The sequence below is a fragment of the Strix uralensis genome, chromosome 6 (assembly GCF_047716275.1).
Source record: "Strix uralensis isolate ZFMK-TIS-50842 chromosome 6, bStrUra1, whole genome shotgun sequence".
Taxonomy (NCBI): domain Eukaryota; kingdom Metazoa; phylum Chordata; class Aves; order Strigiformes; family Strigidae; genus Strix; species Strix uralensis.
This window is the reverse complement of record NC_133977.1, coordinates 11,095,516-11,115,444: the sequence shown is the minus strand read 5'-3', so window position 1 is coordinate 11,115,444 and position 19,929 is coordinate 11,095,516. Positions and strand designations below refer to the sequence as shown.

The 19,929-nt window shown below is 38.5% G+C and overlaps 1 protein-coding gene across 2 annotated transcripts in view; it reads left to right on the top strand.

Moving 5' to 3' along the window:
* STAT4 (signal transducer and activator of transcription 4) overlaps window positions 1-18,505 on the top strand; it is a 42,521-nt gene extending 24,016 nt beyond the window's left edge. The window contains exons 9-24 of one of the 2 annotated variants that reach the window (XM_074872729.1): window positions 285-443; window positions 1,364-1,456; window positions 2,293-2,352; window positions 3,722-3,739; window positions 3,819-3,912; window positions 4,746-4,790; window positions 8,050-8,133; window positions 8,381-8,479; window positions 9,688-9,823; window positions 10,684-10,736; window positions 11,534-11,628; window positions 12,062-12,198; window positions 12,611-12,802; window positions 14,066-14,132; window positions 14,633-14,741; window positions 16,851-18,505. In XM_074872729.1, coding sequence (XP_074728830.1) covers window positions 285-443; window positions 1,364-1,456; window positions 2,293-2,352; window positions 3,722-3,739; window positions 3,819-3,912; window positions 4,746-4,790; window positions 8,050-8,133; window positions 8,381-8,479; window positions 9,688-9,823; window positions 10,684-10,736; window positions 11,534-11,628; window positions 12,062-12,198; window positions 12,611-12,802; window positions 14,066-14,132; window positions 14,633-14,741; window positions 16,851-16,877 — 1,468 coding nt within the window. In that variant the 3' untranslated portion in view covers window positions 16,878-18,505. The remainder of the gene's footprint in view (window positions 1-284; window positions 444-1,363; window positions 1,457-2,292; window positions 2,353-3,721; window positions 3,740-3,818; window positions 3,913-4,745; window positions 4,791-8,049; window positions 8,134-8,380; window positions 8,480-9,687; window positions 9,824-10,683; window positions 10,737-11,533; window positions 11,629-12,061; window positions 12,199-12,610; window positions 12,803-14,065; window positions 14,133-14,632; window positions 14,742-16,850) is intronic. The other variant, XM_074872730.1, reaches the window with a different exon arrangement.
* Window positions 18,506-19,929: the final 1,424 nt, after the last annotated feature.

The window sequence follows — 19,929 nt, the reverse complement described above, 5'->3', positions numbered from 1 at the left end:
CAGGACCATGTATATATTTCTTCCAAATTATCACAGACAGCATTGCATTGCTGTTAATGAGGTCTGTTGCGCAAATATTTATCTTCAGAAATAAAGTAGGTAATTTGCCTGATGTATTTAGGTACTCCTGTAAACAAAAGATGAAAGGACATGACTTTGGATAAAGCTAGAAAGCACCACTCGGTACTGATTCCGATTTCCCTATTCAAGAACTTTGGTAGCCATTATGTTCTAAGAAATGGTTTACACGAAAGATTGCAAACTAATCTTTTGTCTTGCTGTAGTTTTACGCTGTTGGCAGAGAGTCTCTTTCAAGTTAGAAGGCAACTAGAAAAACTGGATGAACTGTTGACCAGACTGACTTACGATGGTGACCCTATCCCAGTGCAAAGACCTCAGCTGCTGGAAAAAGTCAACTTTCTGCTCTACAATCTTTTCCGGAAGTAAGCCATTGTCAGTGTACATAACTTTACTGAACTGACACAAATTTATTGGCAACAATGAGACCATATTGTTAAGAAGAAAAAAAGAATAAGTTTGTGTCTCTGAGGATCTTAAAGACTGAGTTTCCGATATAACAAGTATGTACAGCTGTCATCAAAACTCTGAGAGGCTGAAGATGCCAGGCAGCTTCTCATGTGTAGCAGTTAAGGGTTTGTGGTTAAGTTCTGACTCTAAGTGAACACACAAAATCCACTTATTTCAGTAGCAGTTATGTACAAACTGCTGAGAAAAATTGTGGTGGGTATTTTTTTTTTTGGTTGTGGGTTTTGGTTTGGGTTGGTTTTTTTTTTTTTAAGTAAAGTGGCAGGTGCTAATATGTTCCTTGTCTTCCCTCTTCCCCACAATTACATTCTTTCCCCCCCGCCATTCACCCTTCTATCAATAGATAAAATATTATCATCATTCCTCCTGCCTTTTGTACTGACTATACTAGAGATATACAAGTGACTATCTGAAAGCAAAACATGGTCAATTGTTTTTTTATAAGAAATGAAAAAAAAAATAAAAGATTGTTTAATTTCATTGGTGCCAGGCTCAGTGTATTTTCATACTCTGTTTTATGGTTCCGATAAAAGTCTTGGTCTTCCAGACTTCTATCAGCCTGGTATTTTAGGACTATGGAATTTGTTTTGTTTTGATTTTTAATGTATTCCAAATATCTGTTTCTTATGTGAACAATTCAACTGTAGGTTAGACCACTGGATCATTTTGAGAACTGGGAGTTGGAATACATACCTTCCACTTCAGCATCTGTAGAGAAATAAGTCTCTAAGAGACACCAGCACTTTTTTCCCCCTAATACAGCTGTTTGTTTATGCATATTCCTAAGAGTCTGTTTCTTTCACTTCTTTTCACACAGTTCATTCGTGGTTGAAAGGCAGCCCTGCATGCCAACACATCCCCAGAGGCCAATGGTTCTTAAAACATTAATACAGTTCACTGTTAAATTAAGGTAAGGAAAGGAAATCTGATATAAACTCTTCATTTGCATACTGCATCTTATCCTAGGAGAATCTAGAAAGCAAAGCAGAACAGCTTGTGTTAGAGATCCTTTTGACTCCAGGGAGATTTTCTAGAATGGGTATATAAAAGCCACAGAATCTGTCACTCACATAGTAAGTGGCAATAAAGAGTAAACCGGTGCGAGGAAGAAAGGCAGAAAAGGTGCTGGCCAAAAGTCAGCACCTTCAGGGTTCTCTATGCATTGAATTCTTGTTTTAATGACTTTGCAAACTGAGTAAATAAAGCTCCACATCAGAATACTCGGAGCTACTTTTGCATGTAGGAAAAAGAAAATTCTGCATTTGGGGGGCTCTGGTGAATCAATGACAAGTTATTTCTCTCCCACTAGCTCCTTGCCTGACTTTGTGAAAGGAACAAAGACTGGAAAGCAACTCTCATCTCATTTCCACCCTGCAGCAATAAGAATACATGGAGGGCTGGGTGGGGGGTGGAAAGGGTACATGAAAGAAAGCACCCATACGTCTATGGTGCAGTCAGATTATACAAATCCGTTTCTTAAATTATTACTTCTTTGTTGTCTTTCTAGCCATTCCCTCAAACACATACTAACTTTTCCACATACTTGCCAGGAGGGTAGAACACCTGCCACTGGAACAGCCCAGCTCCTCTTTCTGGGTATACTACCCTGTAATCGTGATATAACCCTAGATGCCTAATCTGTTCTCAGATTATAATAATTTCAGATACTTTAGTGTGGAGCTACTCTAATATTTTCTAGTGAGAAATTTATTGTTAAAGCTCACTTTTACATTTTCTGTTTTGAAGGTTGCTAATTAAATTGCCAGAGCTGAACTACCAGATCAGAGTGAAAGCAACAATTGACAAGTAAGAAACTTTAAAGTGAAGATATTCTCTCTCTTCCTAGAGGCAACAAGTGTTTTTCAGTTGCTACCCTATCTGCTTTAGAAGTTGCTCTAGAAAGGAAAAAAAAAAACAGTTAAAACATCAGGGTAATGCTTTTCTTTTTGTAATGTGGGAGATTTGTCTTTTTTTAGAAAAAAAAAAGCTGCTATGTCTAATTGATATTTTCAAATTAGAGTCAGGAAGTCCATTTAAGATTTGTTTCAAGACTGAGATAAAATTCATCAGTCTGAAACAGTAGCATCACACAAAAACTTTAAATCAAACTGTACTGCATTTATGGGATAGTTTGTTTTGAAATACCACTTATCTCTGCTTGCGTTAATAGGCCCAGTACCTTCAATGCAGCTCCTCCAAGCAGTACATGAAGCTTGTGCTTGAAAAGCTAGTGCTGTAATTAGTAACTATGGCAGCTTACAGAGTTTTACCCCTTGCCCGAACTTAAGACTGCTACATAAACTCCTCCTAAGGTCTTTAGTTCTCCTTTATGTTCCCATTATTACTTACAGTGGTCCCAAATGAACAGGATCCCCAGCTTCTTTGGTTGATTATAATTTCCTGAGCAAAAAGCATCTCAGAGCCTGCCTATACTGTTTGTGAAAACAGTGTTAATGCTGCCTGGAGTATTTCTATTTGGGTTGGTGCACCTTCTCTCAGCAAGCTGTATTATTTTGAGTAATGCCCAGTCCTGTAGAGCAAGCTTGGTTATAGATAGGTCAGGGCACCCTAGCATGATAAAACATGGGGCAGAAGACTTGCTGTCAAGGTATGATTTCCGAATCAGCAAAAGTGATCCAAGTCCTCACCACCCACCATCCCCAGCCACAGGTACCGGCTACCTCCCTTCTGGCTGCTGTGCTTCTGCAGGCCCCTGAAAAATGCCTTGACCTCATGGACATAGATGTTGGCCCAAAAGAAGGAAGGAAAACTCCCGGTGAGGGAGGAGCAGGAGAGAAGCCAGGACCGTTTCTCTCAAAAGCTGCACACTGTCCTATTTGCTGCTGTGCACACGTTCTCCCAGTACACCATCAGTTACCTACACAGTCCCAGAACACAGGCATGCAGACAATTAGTACTGCAGCTTTGAATACCCACATGTCATTCCAGTGGCAGGAAAAAGGCTAGATGGAATATCCTGCTTGCATCTGGCCAGATGCAAAAGTCTAACTGGACAGTACCATTTAAATTCTTTAGTTTAAAAATTACAGTTGTATTTGTAACTTTGACAAGGCAAAATCTACGGTCTCAAGATATGTGTCTTAGTACAAGTTATGGCTTACACATTTACTGATTCACAATCTGTCTCCTCCCCCCTGCCCCTCTTCTATTTTAGGAATGTTTCAACTGTAAGGTAAGAAAATAAAATATCATATTTCTTAAATTATCCAATACGATATTATTTGAGTATGTAAGTGTAATGTCCTCCATAGTAATCGTAGATTTGTTCTGTGTGGAACACACGTGAAAGCAATGAACATGGACGAATCTGCAAACGGAAGCCTGTCAGTGGAATTTCGACATTTGGTAAGTTTGACTGCTTTCTTTTTTCCTGTCGTGTACCTCTGGTAAAGAAATAAAAAATTCTTTAGTAACTGTGCAGGGAGAACTGTATTACTGTCAAGTCTACACTAATTTTTTTTTCCTTTATACAGAAAGTTTACTCCTAGAACCTCTTTATCCCACTTCATACTTTATCCATTCCATAAAATAAGACTATATATTTTCACAGAAATTACAAAGCAAATTCTAATTAATGCCAGAAAAGGAAATGGCTAATCATGTTGAATTACACAGCTTCTCAGAAACTGAGTTTTGTTAAAAAAACAAAACAAAACAATAAGCAAAAGCAAACCTAAATGAAACAAAAAAACAAAACCCAACCACACAATCATTGTCTAGGGGAAATATATAATTGAATGCTTTAGATCTGGTCAAAATTAATGCCTGCGATAACTGTCTTTTGAGAGACTATAGTACTGCTTCTATAACTTCTCTAATATCCCAGTGAGTCATGCTTTCTGATTAGACTCCCTCACCTATGGTATCTTTTTTGGTTTAACCACAGATGCAGTGCATCAGCATAGTTTTGCAAAAGGAAATAGAGATTGACAGTCTTCAGTGCTTCACAAGCACCCTAATTAACGCTTAGTTTCTTAAAAATCTCTTTAAAAATACCAAAAGACTATTCACAGAATAGACTTTTCAAGGCATAGTGTCAGAGCCTTCATTACAGCCTATTTGTATATTCTAAACAAAACCTTATTATACTAAGAACATCATGATTACAAATGACGTTCTTTATATGTACTTCTGTCTATAGTTTCTTTGGCACGTAAATATTGTTTTGCTTTTTACAGCAACCCAAAGAAATGAAATCAAGTGCTGGAAGCAAAGGAAATGAGGTTTGTGCATTTATTTTACATGTTATTGTTGATTACTCTCACAAGTATTTCAGATTGGATTTTATTTAAATCAAAGAGCAACAATATCTTGTTAGATTTTGAAATATATATTATTCCTATAATAAGCATAGGACCCAATTATCATATGATAGTATAAGTTATAATGAGAACTTTGTAGAACTACTTAAAGAAATTTTAACTACATGCCTTAAATTTGTATCTTAAAAACGTTACAATAGGAGGTAGGAAGTAATAATCTGAATGTATACATTCCTCTTTAATGCCACCTTTTTGTCATTCACATTTTGAAAAAATAAGCTTTTCGAGGTTTTTGTTGAAGCAATTTTTCCTATAGGAACAGTTCTTTAAATATATATTCTGTTGGCCAAGCTCACAGCTGAAGGGTATAAGGGTATAATTATATTTCCATCAAAGAAGTTTGCTTGCCTCAACCAGGACCAAAAGTATGCTTAGTTTCCCAGTACTCATCCAAACCCGGTCATAGGTTCCCCTCTTGTGGTGACACTGTACTGTGACACATTAGCCCTAACAAACCAGCAGGTACTTTGCGGTACCCAGATTGCAGAGGCATGCACATACCACCTGGCACAGACAGTGAAAAGGTATTAGTGCTTGCTTCCAGCAGAGGAGCTTAAAATCCACACATTCCTGCTTTGCGGAGAACAGAAATCAGAAGTATTACCTTTGGCACTAATCCACACCCCGAACACGGTGCCCCTGCCTTCATGGGTGTCACAAAGCACCCCTTCCATTCCTGTGCTGCCCTTCACACCCCACACATCCAGACCACCGCCCAGCTCCTCACTACCTGCCCAGCTACCCTACGTCCTTCTTCTCAGCTCTGGGTTCCTACAAACCACAATTCCCCTGAGCGCCCAGCACAGCGCTGCATCAGAATGGCAGGCAAGAAAGTTACTCTCTCCGTTCACTCCCCGCTGCATCACTGGCAGGAGAGGAGGGGAGAGCTGCCCCAGCGGGGGAGAAGGCAGGATGTCCTCATCCAGCAACTGGAGGCAGTAGGCAGGGAGGGGAAAGGCACGAGTACACACAGGTTCTAGGGTGGCCACAGACCATCACCGTAAATTTAGCATTGCCATTTAACAGTGAACATCTGCAGATAAATCTGACTGAAGCAAGAGCTTGCAGCTAATGATACAACCTCTGCCAATGCTACCAGAACAATTAGTGTCTCCCAAGGCAACTGAAGTCATAAGATGCTTCTGTGAATGCCCCCTATTTACTTAGGAAGTGAAATAGCCTATGCTGGTTTAAGGTATCTCCACACCAGTGGAACTTTTTTTACACAGTAGAAGCACTGAGGGTAAAGTTGTATTGGCAAGTTTCAAAAAAAAAAAAAAAAAAATTTCACTCATATCACAGCCCAAATAGATGTAACTACACAAGCACAAAAGTTGTTACAAGTAGTCTTCAAGTACAAGGGTGAAGGTTTGATCAGCACGGAGAATTTTAACCAAAAAATCTAAAGCAGAAGATACTTGTGCACACTTCACATGGTGTTTCAGAACGGAATAACTTACAACCTCATTAGCAAGACTGAAAGTCAAAGCTGGCCTCCCAGTTACTTTGCTACTTACGAAGTCATTTGCATCAAGACAAGCAAATGCAAAAATGTAGGCGTAAAAATGTTGGTGCTCTACTTTTGGTAGCATTTTACTCCCACTTTCACACGTTGTGCCTTTATAACTATATAAAACATAGGGCTGTAGAGAATTAGGACAGCTGACTGCTAACTGATTTCCTCAAACAGAGCTCCTTGGTCAAATCACAGTCTGTGAAGTCATTATTAGCATGAACAAGGGGTTTTTTTATTAACAGCAACTATAGTAATTTAAAAACTTGGTTTGTTATAGGATGTTTAGTAAGGTGAGAGTGTAGTTTTCAGTATGACTTGCCTTATAAAAAAAGTGGAAGTTCTCTGTATTTGAAATTTGTTGTTTCATGTAGATACGACTTTTTGCCTAGATGATCCATGAGAAAATTTAAGTTTTTGCAAAATCATAACAGGGGAGGGAGAAGGGGTGTTTCACCAACCCTTTCCAACTTTGTGTCAGAAATACAGGTTGAGCTGGATTGATTCTACCTGTATTAAAACATTTGAGGTCATTTGATGGATGAGTATTTAATGTAAAAGCCTTCATCTCTAAGCAGGATTTTCCCTTTGCAAGGCAGGTTTATTATTCAGATGCCTGAGGATCTTCTGTGGTCTCAATCTCTCATTTATACACTATCTTTTGTTGCAGTGGCCTGTACGTGTCCTGGAGGAGGTGCTCCATGGGAAAGAAAAGGCCACAAGGCACTTTCCCAAGGAATAGTTGGGGTTTTTTTACATTGACTGAAAGCAGAGTATTTCAGCAAATGGAAGCATTTTGATTTGAGATTTTTTATTTTGTTTCTTTTTAAAAAAGTCTTAACGAAACAAGTGTGTGATGGAGAGAGGAAAAACAACCACCACCACCACAAAAACAGGAGAAGGACAAATAGATTTTTATACTTTGACTTCTGGAGATGGAAATGTATTTTGAAAGATCTGTTTCCCATGGGGCAGAGATTTGGATCTTTACTGAGCTACGCTGGTTTGTAATCAAAACAAAATGCTTGTACTACAAACTTTAATCAACTATGACAAACAGATTTTCTTTTTTTTTTTTTTTCATCCAAGAAAAGCTTGGTTTTTTAATACCAGATTTACTTTGGATTAATGATTTAGGCCTCTACTCCTTCAACTTGTACCATCTAAGTATACTTACAACAAACCTGTGCTCCTGAATGAGGGCCAACTTGTCATTAAAGCTACGGCTTTTTGTTTTGTTTCTAGTTTGTTTCTCCTTGAAGTTTAAACATCTCTGTTTAAATTGGAATTATCAATCAGTAAAGAAACTTTACGAAAAGACGAGTTGGTTACAGTCTTTATCAGACACAAAAAATAATCTGTTAACTTTTTGTGTGCAAACCTATGTTTGAAAGCACCATTTCAGAAAAAGTTAAAAGCAAAAGTTAAAAGTTTAAATGTATTGCTTTAACAATGTCAAGGGGTTTTTTTAGATTCATCAGAGTTTAACAAACAAATTATTTCCTTCACTTCCTTCTTTTCCTGTTCTACTTACATATTTGATATGTGTCTTCTTTCAAAGTTGTGTTATCTCAGCAGTCGGATCACTAAACCAGTGTTAAATAGCAACTGTGCATTCACAGTTTTATAACCCACTTACTCCCTCAGGGCCCTCACATGGTGACCGAGGAACTGCACTCCATCAGCTTTGAAACACAGGTCTGCCTGTATGGATTGACTATAAATTTGGAAGTGAGTATTCTAGCCAGATTTTCTGGGGCAAGAATAAAAGGCATTTTCCAGCAGTTTACAGAAGAACCACAGGTCCGTCTATCCTCGATGCTACCTTAGCAGTAACCATAAGCAGACGCAAGATTTCCAGAACTGGACAGAAGCGTACGCTTTGGGAAGGAGGAGGGGGCTAAAAAAACCAAAGCATAACAAAGCGCTAACACTTTCCTCGACAGCATTTACATACCCCATTCATTCTTTCCACCAGACCAGCTCTTTGCCTGTGGTGATGATTTCCAATGTCAGCCAACTACCCAATGCTTGGGCTTCTATTATTTGGTACAATCTGTCAACCAACGATCCTCAGGTAGGTCTTCAGTATGCAAGTACTGACTTTCTGCATTTTCACATTTCTATTATTTTGTTACCAAGTATGTTCATTATAAAAAGGCTGCGTTTCCTTCTTAAACTGGCCTTATTTTCTTCACATACACTGTTATCAACATCATAATTTAATGTTGTTTGCTTTATCTTTTGTTCCCCGCCCAGATAAAAAAGCATATGCACACTTAGCCTTCCTTTTTAGGCTAAAGTAGTAGCTCTTAAACTAAGGAAAGGTGATAGACCTTCACCACAACTTTTCTAGTTTGAATTTGTCTTTTTTGGATGCAGTTGACCAAAACTGTAAATAGTACAAAATAATTCAAAACTGTCAAAGTAGGTGTATAGGTGGGTCTGTAATGCACTTATGTGCTGCTTTCCCTCATGCATTTTATAGGAGCTAGTGCTTTCTATGGAGAAGATTTTAAGTGTCAGGTAGCACCTTCTAGTGGCTCTAACTGTGAGCAAAAGCAGAATCATTCTTTCTCAGGCTGCAGCTGGCTCAGCACATATTTTAGATTCGCTCACCGTTACTGTATTTGCAGCACTGTCAGTAGCTCTCAGGCTTTCAGTCGGGGATTAGTGGCAGTCACATAGATGTTCAGAGGAGGGAAAGGGTAAGACAGTTTACCGTGGAGTGCGCATAAGAATGATGGCAGGCCAGCTGACCAGCAGCCTGGACTTCGTATCACTCTGTGATAATCCAAAGAGTTTCTGCAGTCTTCAGTATGTTCATTACATGTACAGTCCAGAAACCAAATGAAAAACTAAGATGGGCCAAACAACTCAACAACACGTTGCTATATGAGTATGTAACAGTTTAAGATTTCCATGCACCAAACATTATAGTGAGGATACCTGCATTTATTGGATGGGATTTAAGCATGTTTTCACTGTCTTAACATATGATAATATCAGAAACATAACAAGTTATTTTATCATCCAAGATACACACACAGACTCTCACTCTCTCTAGGAGTCTCTCCCCACCACTCTGCTCAGGCACCGGAGTGGACCTTGCTGGGTGGCTGTAGGTGGGAGGGCCAGCACATGTTTGCCCCAGTGTAACCCCCCCACACACACCTTATTTTTAACACTTCCAGATTCTGCTCAAGTACTTGCAGCCTTCTTTTACAGCCTGCAGTGTAGTTCATGGTTGCTAACTCTCTAAACAAAGCACTAATTCTGTTGCAGAATTTGTCTTTCTTCAACAATCCCCCTGCTGCCACTTTAAGTCAGCTCTTAGAAGTACTGAGCTGGCAATTTTCATCGTATGTTGGTCGTGGACTCAATTCTGAGCAGCTCAACATGCTGGCAGAGAAACTTATGGGTAAGTGTGTAGTAATACACAGATTTTATTTGCTTTTGGGCTTTTATATTTGATATTTACAAGTAAGGATTTTACGCATGACCTGCACTTCCAGAGCTGACTTCAAAAATGCCACACTGACATTTTTTTCTTTAAAGAAAAGCACACGTCAGCTTATTCTTACCACAAAGTGATTCAACTTTTGAACTTCCAGGCTGCTAAACTGAAGAAAGAGGGCATCAGAGTCACACTGAACTGTGATGTTATTTTGTTTCCTTAGCAAGTAATTATCTCATGCATCTGAAATCAAAAGCAAGTCTTTTTGTTTGCTTATGGGGTTTGGTTTGGGTTTTGTTTCATTTTAAGTACCCGTCCTTGTGGGTCTGTTTAGTTCTGGGACCTATGTTTCTCTGGTGACAGCGTAGCAAAGAGGCCCTATAACTTCAGTGAGATGAGATTTCTTGCTTAGTGGAGGTAGTGGAGTTGAGAGGTGCCATTGTGAATTAGCAAGAATCATAAGAAAGAAATATTAATTGCCTTAAAATATGGAAGCTCAAGGTAGAGTGAAGGCCAAGAGAAGTAACACTCAGGCTAAAAACTGAAACCGAGCACACGGTGTAGCAGAAACAAAGTCCCAGACTACTTTAGGCAAATATTCCCAAAACTACCATTATCAGCTGCTTCAAAAGGATACAGAAAAACTGATCTACAGCCCCTTAGCATGTCCCTCTCAATCCCTCACCAAGTCTGGATGTACTGTACTTCTCCTCCCCACCCCAACTATTCAGATATCTATATATCTATTTCAAACTTCAGAAAAATAGACTCATCATTTGGTGTTTGTGTTTGTTGGTTTTGGTTTTTTTTTTTTTTCCCCTCAGGACAACAAGTCAGTTACAATGATTATCAACTATCCTGGGCAAAGTTCTGCAAGGTAGGGTTCTGAAAGTAAGACTACATTCTTCCATCCCTTAACGCCCGCGCGCATGCCTAACTCTGTCTCTCTGATGCTACTGATAAGATTCCTGCTTGTCATATGTAGGACTTATAGCCCAGCACAATCACACTGTAGAAATTGAACTAGGAAAATAGTATTTCCAGAAGTTTAAAGCTTGGGCTAAGAGATCTGCTTAGTTACATTGCTACAGATATCACAAACTGTCATTATAGTATGCCCTATATATTTCTGTAAATGACCAATAGACTGTGCTATCAAAGCACACAACACATTTTTCGTAAAGCATACAGTAATGTTTTTCATATGCTCAGTTGTGACCTAACTTATTTCAAGTCAGTTGATATGTTCAGTAACTTTGATGAGGAACAGACAAGTTATTGAGAAAGAAGGGTAAACCCATTTTATTCATATTAACCACAGTGTTTAAATAAGTATAGAACCTTGGAAGGAAGTTCAACTTTCTCATCATCTTTTCTCTCAAAATGTAATTTCATAACCAGGGAGAAACAACAAATGTGATTTTTTTTCTTGAAAAATGTGGCACTGCCAATGCATATCTTAAAAATCAATTGGTTTTATGTCAGGTGGGAAGAGAGATGTTACTCAAAACAGCAGTTCAAATTTGTCATTCTCACTTGAACAAACTAGATTATTCTTGAGAAACTGAGATAGCCTTGTCATGTGGATGTTGGGTAACAGCACTCTCACAATTCTCTTCTTGTGTGTCTTGTTTTTGTTTGTGTTCTGTGGTTGTTTCTTTTTTTAACCATTAGGAACATTTGCCTGGAAAGTCTTTTACCTTTTGGGTTTGGCTTGAAGCCATCCTGGACTTAATTAAAAAACACATTCTTCCTCTTTGGATTGATGGGTGAGCAACAAGGAAACTGCTGTATATTGATCTCTCTCTGCTTTATCTTTTTTCTTTACTAACCTCAGGTTTAGCTATGCAAAAGAGAATTTACAAAGAATTTAATACTTCTGTCTCCCTCTTCCCATTGGAAATTTTTGCTGAAAGGGAACATTACTGAATCTCTTAGAAATGCAGGTTTAGATTTCTTTATCAGTTCTGTCAGTGTACAGTCAAGTACTGGGATAAATTTCATCGTGCTTCATAGTACTTTAAGCTCAATGTCACACTCCACGTGTAAATGACATGAAGCTTTTGTCATAATTTCAAGACCTTATAAAGCTTTTCTAACCAGGCTTTGAACACCTGTATAAGGTTTGGCCAGATGCACTGCACAGATTGAAGTCTGTATTTTTCTCCAAAAGTAAAGGCATGATTTCCTTTTACACTTCAGGTACGTAATGGGATTTGTAAGCAAAGAGAAGGAACGAATTTTGCTAAAAGACAAGACACCAGGAACATTTTTATTAAGGTTTAGTGAAAGCAATCTGGGTGGAATTACCTTTACTTGGGTGGATCAGTTAGAAAATGGTAAGTAGCATTTAAAAAAAATAACATAAACCTCACAGTCTGCAATGTACCTGTAATACAGGAGCCACAGTTTCTTTAGTTTGAAAGTAAAATTCATGAGTATCATGTCTTAGTGTGGTTTTGGGCAAGATACAAGTACCATATTTACTGAAACACAAACCAAAACTCTGAAAGCCTAGCTCTCAGTTCTTCATATTGACTACATAAGACCATTAGGAGATGTACCAGCTTACTGCAGGCTTTAAGTTTGTTTCCACATGTGCAGAAAGTGCACCTGGAAAGATCCTAACATTGGTATGAACAGGTAAAACCCACACCAGTGTAAACTGCAAAAGAAAGACAAAAATATGTTCCAACTGCAAATGCAGATCTGCCAGTTATCAGCAGTTACGGTGCCTTTGTATTTTTACAGGAGACGTAACGTTTCATTCGGTGGAGCCCTATAACAAAGGTCGCTTATCCGCACTGCCTTTTGCCGACATACTGCGTGATTACAAAGTTATTATGGCAGACAACGTTCCTGAAAACCCGCTGAAGTATCTGTATCCAGACATTCCCAAAGATAAGGCCTTTGGCAAACACTACAGCTGTCAGCCAAATGAAGGTTGGGGTCCATTTCTCTATTTACCCTTTCTGCAGAGCAGCTGCAAAGTCAAGAGGCAATTTGAGAAATGTGGGAAGAGAAGGAAGAGATTAAGATGCCTCCTTTAATCGGCATCTTCAAGAGAATGGTTTTAACACTTGTCTATCATTTAGACAGCTTCTTTTTTGTAAATATATCCCTGGTCTGAGAGGTTACATCAGAGGTGATGACAACAATATTTAAAAGAAGCTAAGAAATAGATCCTGGGGTAGAAAGAGTCAAAAAAAATGGATTTTTTCTCCTGACGCATTACAAAATTCAGTGCTCAGGTGTTCGAAGGAGATGAAACTGAAAAGTCATCTTGCTTATTGGGTTCATAATTGTGTTACACTGTAGCATGCTTGTCTCTTTAATATCAAGAAAATTCAGTATTTTCCAAATAGCTTGGAAGACCTGCACTACTTCATTTCATTCGGTGGAACCCTATAACAAAGGTTACTTATCCTCACTGCCTTTTGCCAACATACTGTGTGATTACAACGTTATTATGGCAGACAACGTCCCTGAAAACCCCTGGCAAGTGCACTGGAAAATACAAAAAGGCTAGACAAGAATGGCTCCAAATACCTTCAGGCCCACACCCTGTCTTGTCCAACTTACAAGTCAGGCTGTTTTCAGACCCTACTCAACAAAGCTCTCAAAGCCTTGATTTTTTAAATTAGATAATATACATTCTTCTGGACTTTGAATATAAAAGGTTACAACTCCATTTGAATTCAAATTCCTACACCAGTCAAAAATATTTGGAGGCTACAAATGTTTTTCCTCTTCATTTTAATTCAGTGGACTTTGCCTAAGGCTCCAATCCTCTAAAAATTTATGTCTATGGTTAATTTCATGCAAAAGACATTGCTGAAGCTGTATCCATAGAGATAGAGCTCCATACAAGCATCTGCAGAACTGAAATCTAAAGGCTCAGAAGTAGCAAGCTTGTAGAGTTATAGTATATTTGCTTTTGAAGTCCCACCGAGATCTCTTTCATCAGTTGCTGTACTATATCCTGAAATGGCGATTCATATCAAGGGAGCACAGCCTTATGTGGCTAACACCTGCATTCAAAAGACTAATCTCAGGAATTCCCCTCATTTTTATGGCTGTTTATTTAAGCATAAACAGAGGCATTTCTTTAATACTATGGTCTCCAGCACTTAAAGCAGATAATCAATTTCAAATAAATAATAAAATTACTAGGCAATATTTAACTTCTCTAATATTTATTTCTAGTCTCAAAGCCCTCAGATGGAGGAGGCAAAGGTTATGTTCCTTCTGTATTTATCCCAGTCTCCAAAATGTAAGTATCCTTACAGATATATTACACTTCAAATGTTATTTTTATTAAATTTGCACACTGTTTCAAAGTTTTCCCTGCCTCCCCCCATTCAAATAGTTTGGGATAGCAACATGTCGCACATTTTTATTTGGCCAAGGACGGATAAAGACAAGAAAAGGAAGTAAAGCACTTCTACAGTGCTCTTCCCATCCATGTGGCAAAACACTTGTAAAAATTGAATACAGATTTTATGGTGCTCTGATCTACTTACCTTTTACTGTCTCCTTTTTCTCTCCAGCAGCTGATACTAGAGTCAGGTTTATCCTCTCTTCCCTCGGGTTCTAGCTCCTACATTTTAAAATGTATACCAGGTTGTTGGCATGTGCTTACAGGGCCACCAACAAGCCCAAGTACAGGTGTAACTAACAGAATAAGCATTCACCATACTGCACTGCTGTGCATCAAGTTAGAGGGATTTAGGTTGCTTTTAAGATTGTTTTTGTTTTTGGTTTTTTTTTAAGCTTAAATGATTCTACAGATCCACATTCTCCATCAGATCTTCTTCCAATGTCTCCAAGTGTTTATGCTGTGCTGAGAGAACACCTGAGTCCCACAGTGATTGAAACTGCCGTATGTTGTAAACTTTTCCATTCATAAGTTAATACTAAGCAAATGGGACATGTACACCACAGATGCTGGTTCTAAAAAAGGGTGCTTGTACAATTACGAAAAAATCAGAGCTCTTTCATCATTTGCTGTATTACTTTCTGCAACAATGGTGCAGACGTTTCCTATTCTTAAAGGGACAGGATGCTGCAAGCGTACTTGGAAGCACTGTGTTACACAAAATTGTCTGACACGCTGGCCAATAAACCATGAATGTCATAATTCAAAGATCCCAGAGTTCTTGCACAGAGGAAGCCTTTACACTGACAAATACATAACAGTTACACCAGTTCTGTAGATAGCACAAAGGGCTTGACTTGCTCAGGGAAGCTGCACGAGGAACATAAAAATTTCCAATTCAGCCAACTTGCACAACTTTTCTGTGCTGCAAGTTTCTACATGGGGTACCAAATTGAGAAGTCAATTAAAACATCTCTAGCAAATAAAACTAGCATTCACTAAATATATAGAAAGAGAGGGAAAATACTGTACCAATGTCCTATTAAAAATATCTCCCTCTTACTTATTGACTAGAAATTGTGTCTGAATCATCGTGGCTTAGAGTACTTGGAGCACTGATGTATATACCCACTGGGGATTTGTCCAGCAGAGTTCTATCAAAAAACACAGCAGTGGTTTGGCTTTAATAGCTTTAAAAGGAAGTTTTCTTTTTTAATACTAGCTCTTAGTTTTCTGTATGTTCAATGATTTATGATCGTAAAATGGTTGTGTTTAAAAGCCTGTCAACTCCCCTTCAAATGTGTGTCTGTAAACACTCCTCCTCACCCACAAACAGAACAAAACTAAACCGGAATCCTGACTGTCAACAACTGGAAGCACAGTTAAACTTTGTATACAAATAGAGTTCTTTAATATACACCAAGCTGAAGATCTGTTCAAGAGCAAAAGATCTTTTTTTGCTTTTTCACCTTTTTCTCTGATAGCACTCATGACTAGTTCTGCAGCTAAAACTGAAACAGTAGCCTTAACAAAAATTCTGCATCAAAGCCTACCACACCCAATGTGAGACATGTCCCCACTCACTTGTTGTTTGATTTATACATACGAAACCAGTTCTGACCTTCTAGACTGCATTTGTGAACTACGCATGCATTTGCATTTCCCAGAGTTTCAGCAGTGAAAGAAATAGTTGGCTTCACTTTTGTTTATCATCAGGCCCCAAACAGTTTTAGTTTCTTTTGGCATACACAGTAATTCTCAAATCAGCTCTGCCCAGAGCTTCCAAACGAGCTGTGACCATCGCCATGTTTTGGGTCATATCTGCACAAGAATGTGTTTGGCGACGAATTGGGAGAGTCAAGTACAATCATGCTGCCATTTTTAAGAGTACTACAAAAGTGGTTCAGTGCTGCTAGATAGTAGGTGAATTTCTGGAGGCTCTTACTAGAAATGCTTTCAGAAATTGGGGGAGAAAAATGTTTTGGAAGATCTTTAAAGAACTCCTTCCTCATTCTATTTACCTTGCTAATTGGAAATGAGGAAAATATGGAGGGGATTTTTTTATCATCCCAAATCCACACAACAGTCTACCCTGGTGAAGAGCAGGCTAAGTACAGTAAGGAGACAATCTGCATTATTAAAGCAGTACTTTTTCCTCCATGAGATGCCAATTAAAAAAAGCACTGTGTGAGATGCAGAGAACAAGAGTGAAATCTGCAGCAGGACAAAATATCCTACAACTCAGTAACTCAGCAAGATACACTTTCTGCAGTCTTGCTGAATTCCCTTCTATTCCCCTCTCTCCAGATTCCCCTACCCATCAGGAAAACAAGAGTCCAGTAAGAACCCTGCTATACATGTCCATAGGCTGCAAGAACCACAAAAGTTCATATAAAAATATATATCATTTTTATTGCAGCTGTCTCCCACACAGTGTTTTCCAGTGAGCATTCCTGTATTTTGTAAAGAACTAGAAAGAGGATCCTCAGATCCTTACCAGTTGTCAAAATGACACTGCGGTTACCTAGAGCCAGGGAAGGTTTTATCTGCAGTTACTTTTGAGTGAACAGCAGTAATCGTCATGAGACTAATCTTTTCCTTCTTTTCTTCTAGCTGAGTTCTCCTTACTCAACTGACTGAAGTACACATACTGGAAAAATTAGTAATCGTGTGAACACCAGATTGGTTAAAGATGCAGGTTTTTTTGATTGTCTTTGTAAATTAGCATTTCCCGGAAACCATTATGATGTTATTCTTGGGCCTCATTCTGTTATCAATACTATGTAAACCAGGAATCTTTTCTCCCTAGGGATTACAAATAGCCTTCAGCAAGTCACATTGCTGTCCTCACTGATAAAAGGCTAAATCCTTTCCGGCTTGGAGGTCATTTGGCTTCAGTGGGGTCCAGTGGGAATAAATTTTACTTGCAGAATTAACATGCTTAGAATTGCTGTAAATATGAGAGTATAAGAACAAAAGGTTTTGCTTCTGAAAACAGCATATAAGGATAACTAAAGACATTAATGTGTTTGAGGAAATTAGGATTTATTATGTTAAATAGTTTCTGTTTAATCATCATCTTGTATACCATTGGTTTAGTTTCTGTTTTAAAGCAAAGATTCTCATCTCCCCAAGTTCGAATGTCTCAGAGGTGTCCGAGGTTTGCTTTTTTTCAAAGATGAATTACCTTCAGCAAAGATTTTTATCTGCCATCACAGCAGAAGTTGTGGAAGGCAGGCAGGCAGGCGAGGCTGCAAAGAGAAGGGAGTTCCAGAAAGGTAACAGACACAAAACTTGTGGTGTCAAAAAGGCTGTCTCCATTTTGCCACTGGAAAAGAGGGTTAGTAAAACTTACCCCTCTCACAAAATAGTTGCAGAACTAAATCTATTTGTGCATGAAGCACTCAGATACTACAGCAAGTACTATCAGAAAGCCTACCAAAAAAAAAATCTGACCTGACAGAGTTTGGATACTATCTGCTAAAAGCAGACTGGGAAGCGCAGTTTTAGAAAATAGTTACTGAAGAGCTGTAGCATTTGCTGACCACTGGGCAATTTGCACGACATGACACGATATTACATGTCTGTCAGAGACTCATTTAATAAGCAGAAGAATTAGCTTCTTTATAAGTTGTAAATTGCCTTTTTAAAATACTCTTTTTTTTTTTTTTCTTTCAGGCACTGCTTAGTGCTGGGTTTGCATTGTTTGGTTCCCCCCAATATTATCCCTAAAAATTCTGTTAATAGAATAATAAACGGGTAATTGCAAGGCCATTGTATTTGATGTACGCAGGCTCATTCAAGATTTAATTCTTGTCTGAAGAATACATGGTTCACGCATACAAAGTTCTTAAAATGCATATGAACACTTGAGCATTTGCACCTTACACTCTTCTTGAGTAGGTACAAATTAGACATCTGAGATGAAAACATAACCTCCTTGAATCAGTAAGACCTGAATTTTACTTTCATTTCTTGTTTTTTTACTCAGTCCTCTCACCCGTATTACTGACCTTAGTTGAAAGCAGGTGCATGGAAACAGAGTAATGAGATGTTTCTGTGATACACGGGAGTAGGTTTTTAATGAACGACCATGTCTCTGTTCATTAATCTGAGGGATTCAAAACAAGCTGCAGATAGGAAATTATTTTCTCTCAAAGCATCATGTATAATTTTCTAGACCAACAAGAGCAATTCTGTATATAGTTTGGTAACATCTGTAATTTATATGACCAGTATGAATAAAACCAGATTTTGGCTTAAAGTTGGATACCTGGACTTTTGTGGAATTTTTTCAAGCTACAAGAAAAATAGAGTCTTGCCACCTTTTTGTTGATCTCAGGTCTGAACTACAAGCAGTAAGAGATTTCTAAAGCAGCAAATGTAACTTCACCTTGCATCAGCTATTGCACATCTTTTCATTCTAACCTGTTCTCACAATCTTAATACAAACAAAATGGAGGGTACCCTATGCTTGTGAACATCTAACCTTCATGAGAAGTACTGTAAAAGAAGTCCAGATAGGGCACATAAATCAATCTTCTCTCTCCTTCCTCCCTGCTCCCATGCAACGCAGCTCTTCAAAACTCTCAAGTCTTGACTTGAACACAACATATTTTGTGTTATTGAATGGCACTGTGGATCAGATGGTGGCATTACAGTTTCTACTATTGTTCTGAAACAGATTTTGCAAGAGGTAGCTTTTACATGTAATTGAAAGGCGTACTACTTCAAATCAGTTCGCTGCTTTAAAGAAACATCGGAGTCATCAGTCATTTTCTGCAAGATAAATATATACAGCTTAAGTCTCCTTCCATTAAAAAGTGAGAATTTTATCTGTATGCCACTGTGAGTTAAGAATAAGGTTCTCCAGTAAAAGGACGGGGGGGTGGGGGGAGGGAGGGAGAAGAGAAAAACACGCGGAAAGGGATGTCTCAGATACTGCCAGAAGATATAAAACATCTGTTTTTAAGTACTCTTTCTAACCATGCTCATGCTTTCACTGTGTTTTGCAGCAGCAAAGTGAAAAACAGGAAGAAAAAAAATCATGTAATTGCTCTGTGCTTTATGTCTTGCCACATCACCATAATGATTCTAATTAAATATAAAAACTGTCAGTTACCTTCTGCTATAGCTTTTGTTAATAGCCACGCTTACATCCACTACTCAGTAGCATTTCAAACTACAGAGTTGACCAAACAGACCTTCTATTTACTTGTTTCTTCCATGGAGTAAGAATTATCTCCTCCATCTGAGGACGGAATGTAATACAAAGGATACCAAAAATTATCCAAGCATTCTGGAGGCTTGCACCAAAGCCTGGACCTTCATTCTTCTGGTCTTTATTGTCACTTCATACATGAAATGACAACAAACAAGGCCGCATGTGCCCGAGTAGCAGTAAGTGTCCTAGCAGATAAGACTGTTGCAAGAAAGGTGACATGAAGGAAAAGGAAACCTCTTTATCAAAAGTTAATCCCTGTGAATAAAATTCTCAACTGCTAAAATTCCAGAAACAATTCACTCAGCAGCAGCCTGCGGTTTACAGGCATTCTGAAAAGTTTCCATAACTTGACAGGAAATCTGGGTTACAGTTCATAAACTAACAACTGCAACTGTGTTTGTACAATCCTTTATTGCACTCACATGCCTTTCTTCCACCCATGCAACGAGGCCTGTTGAGACAATGGCC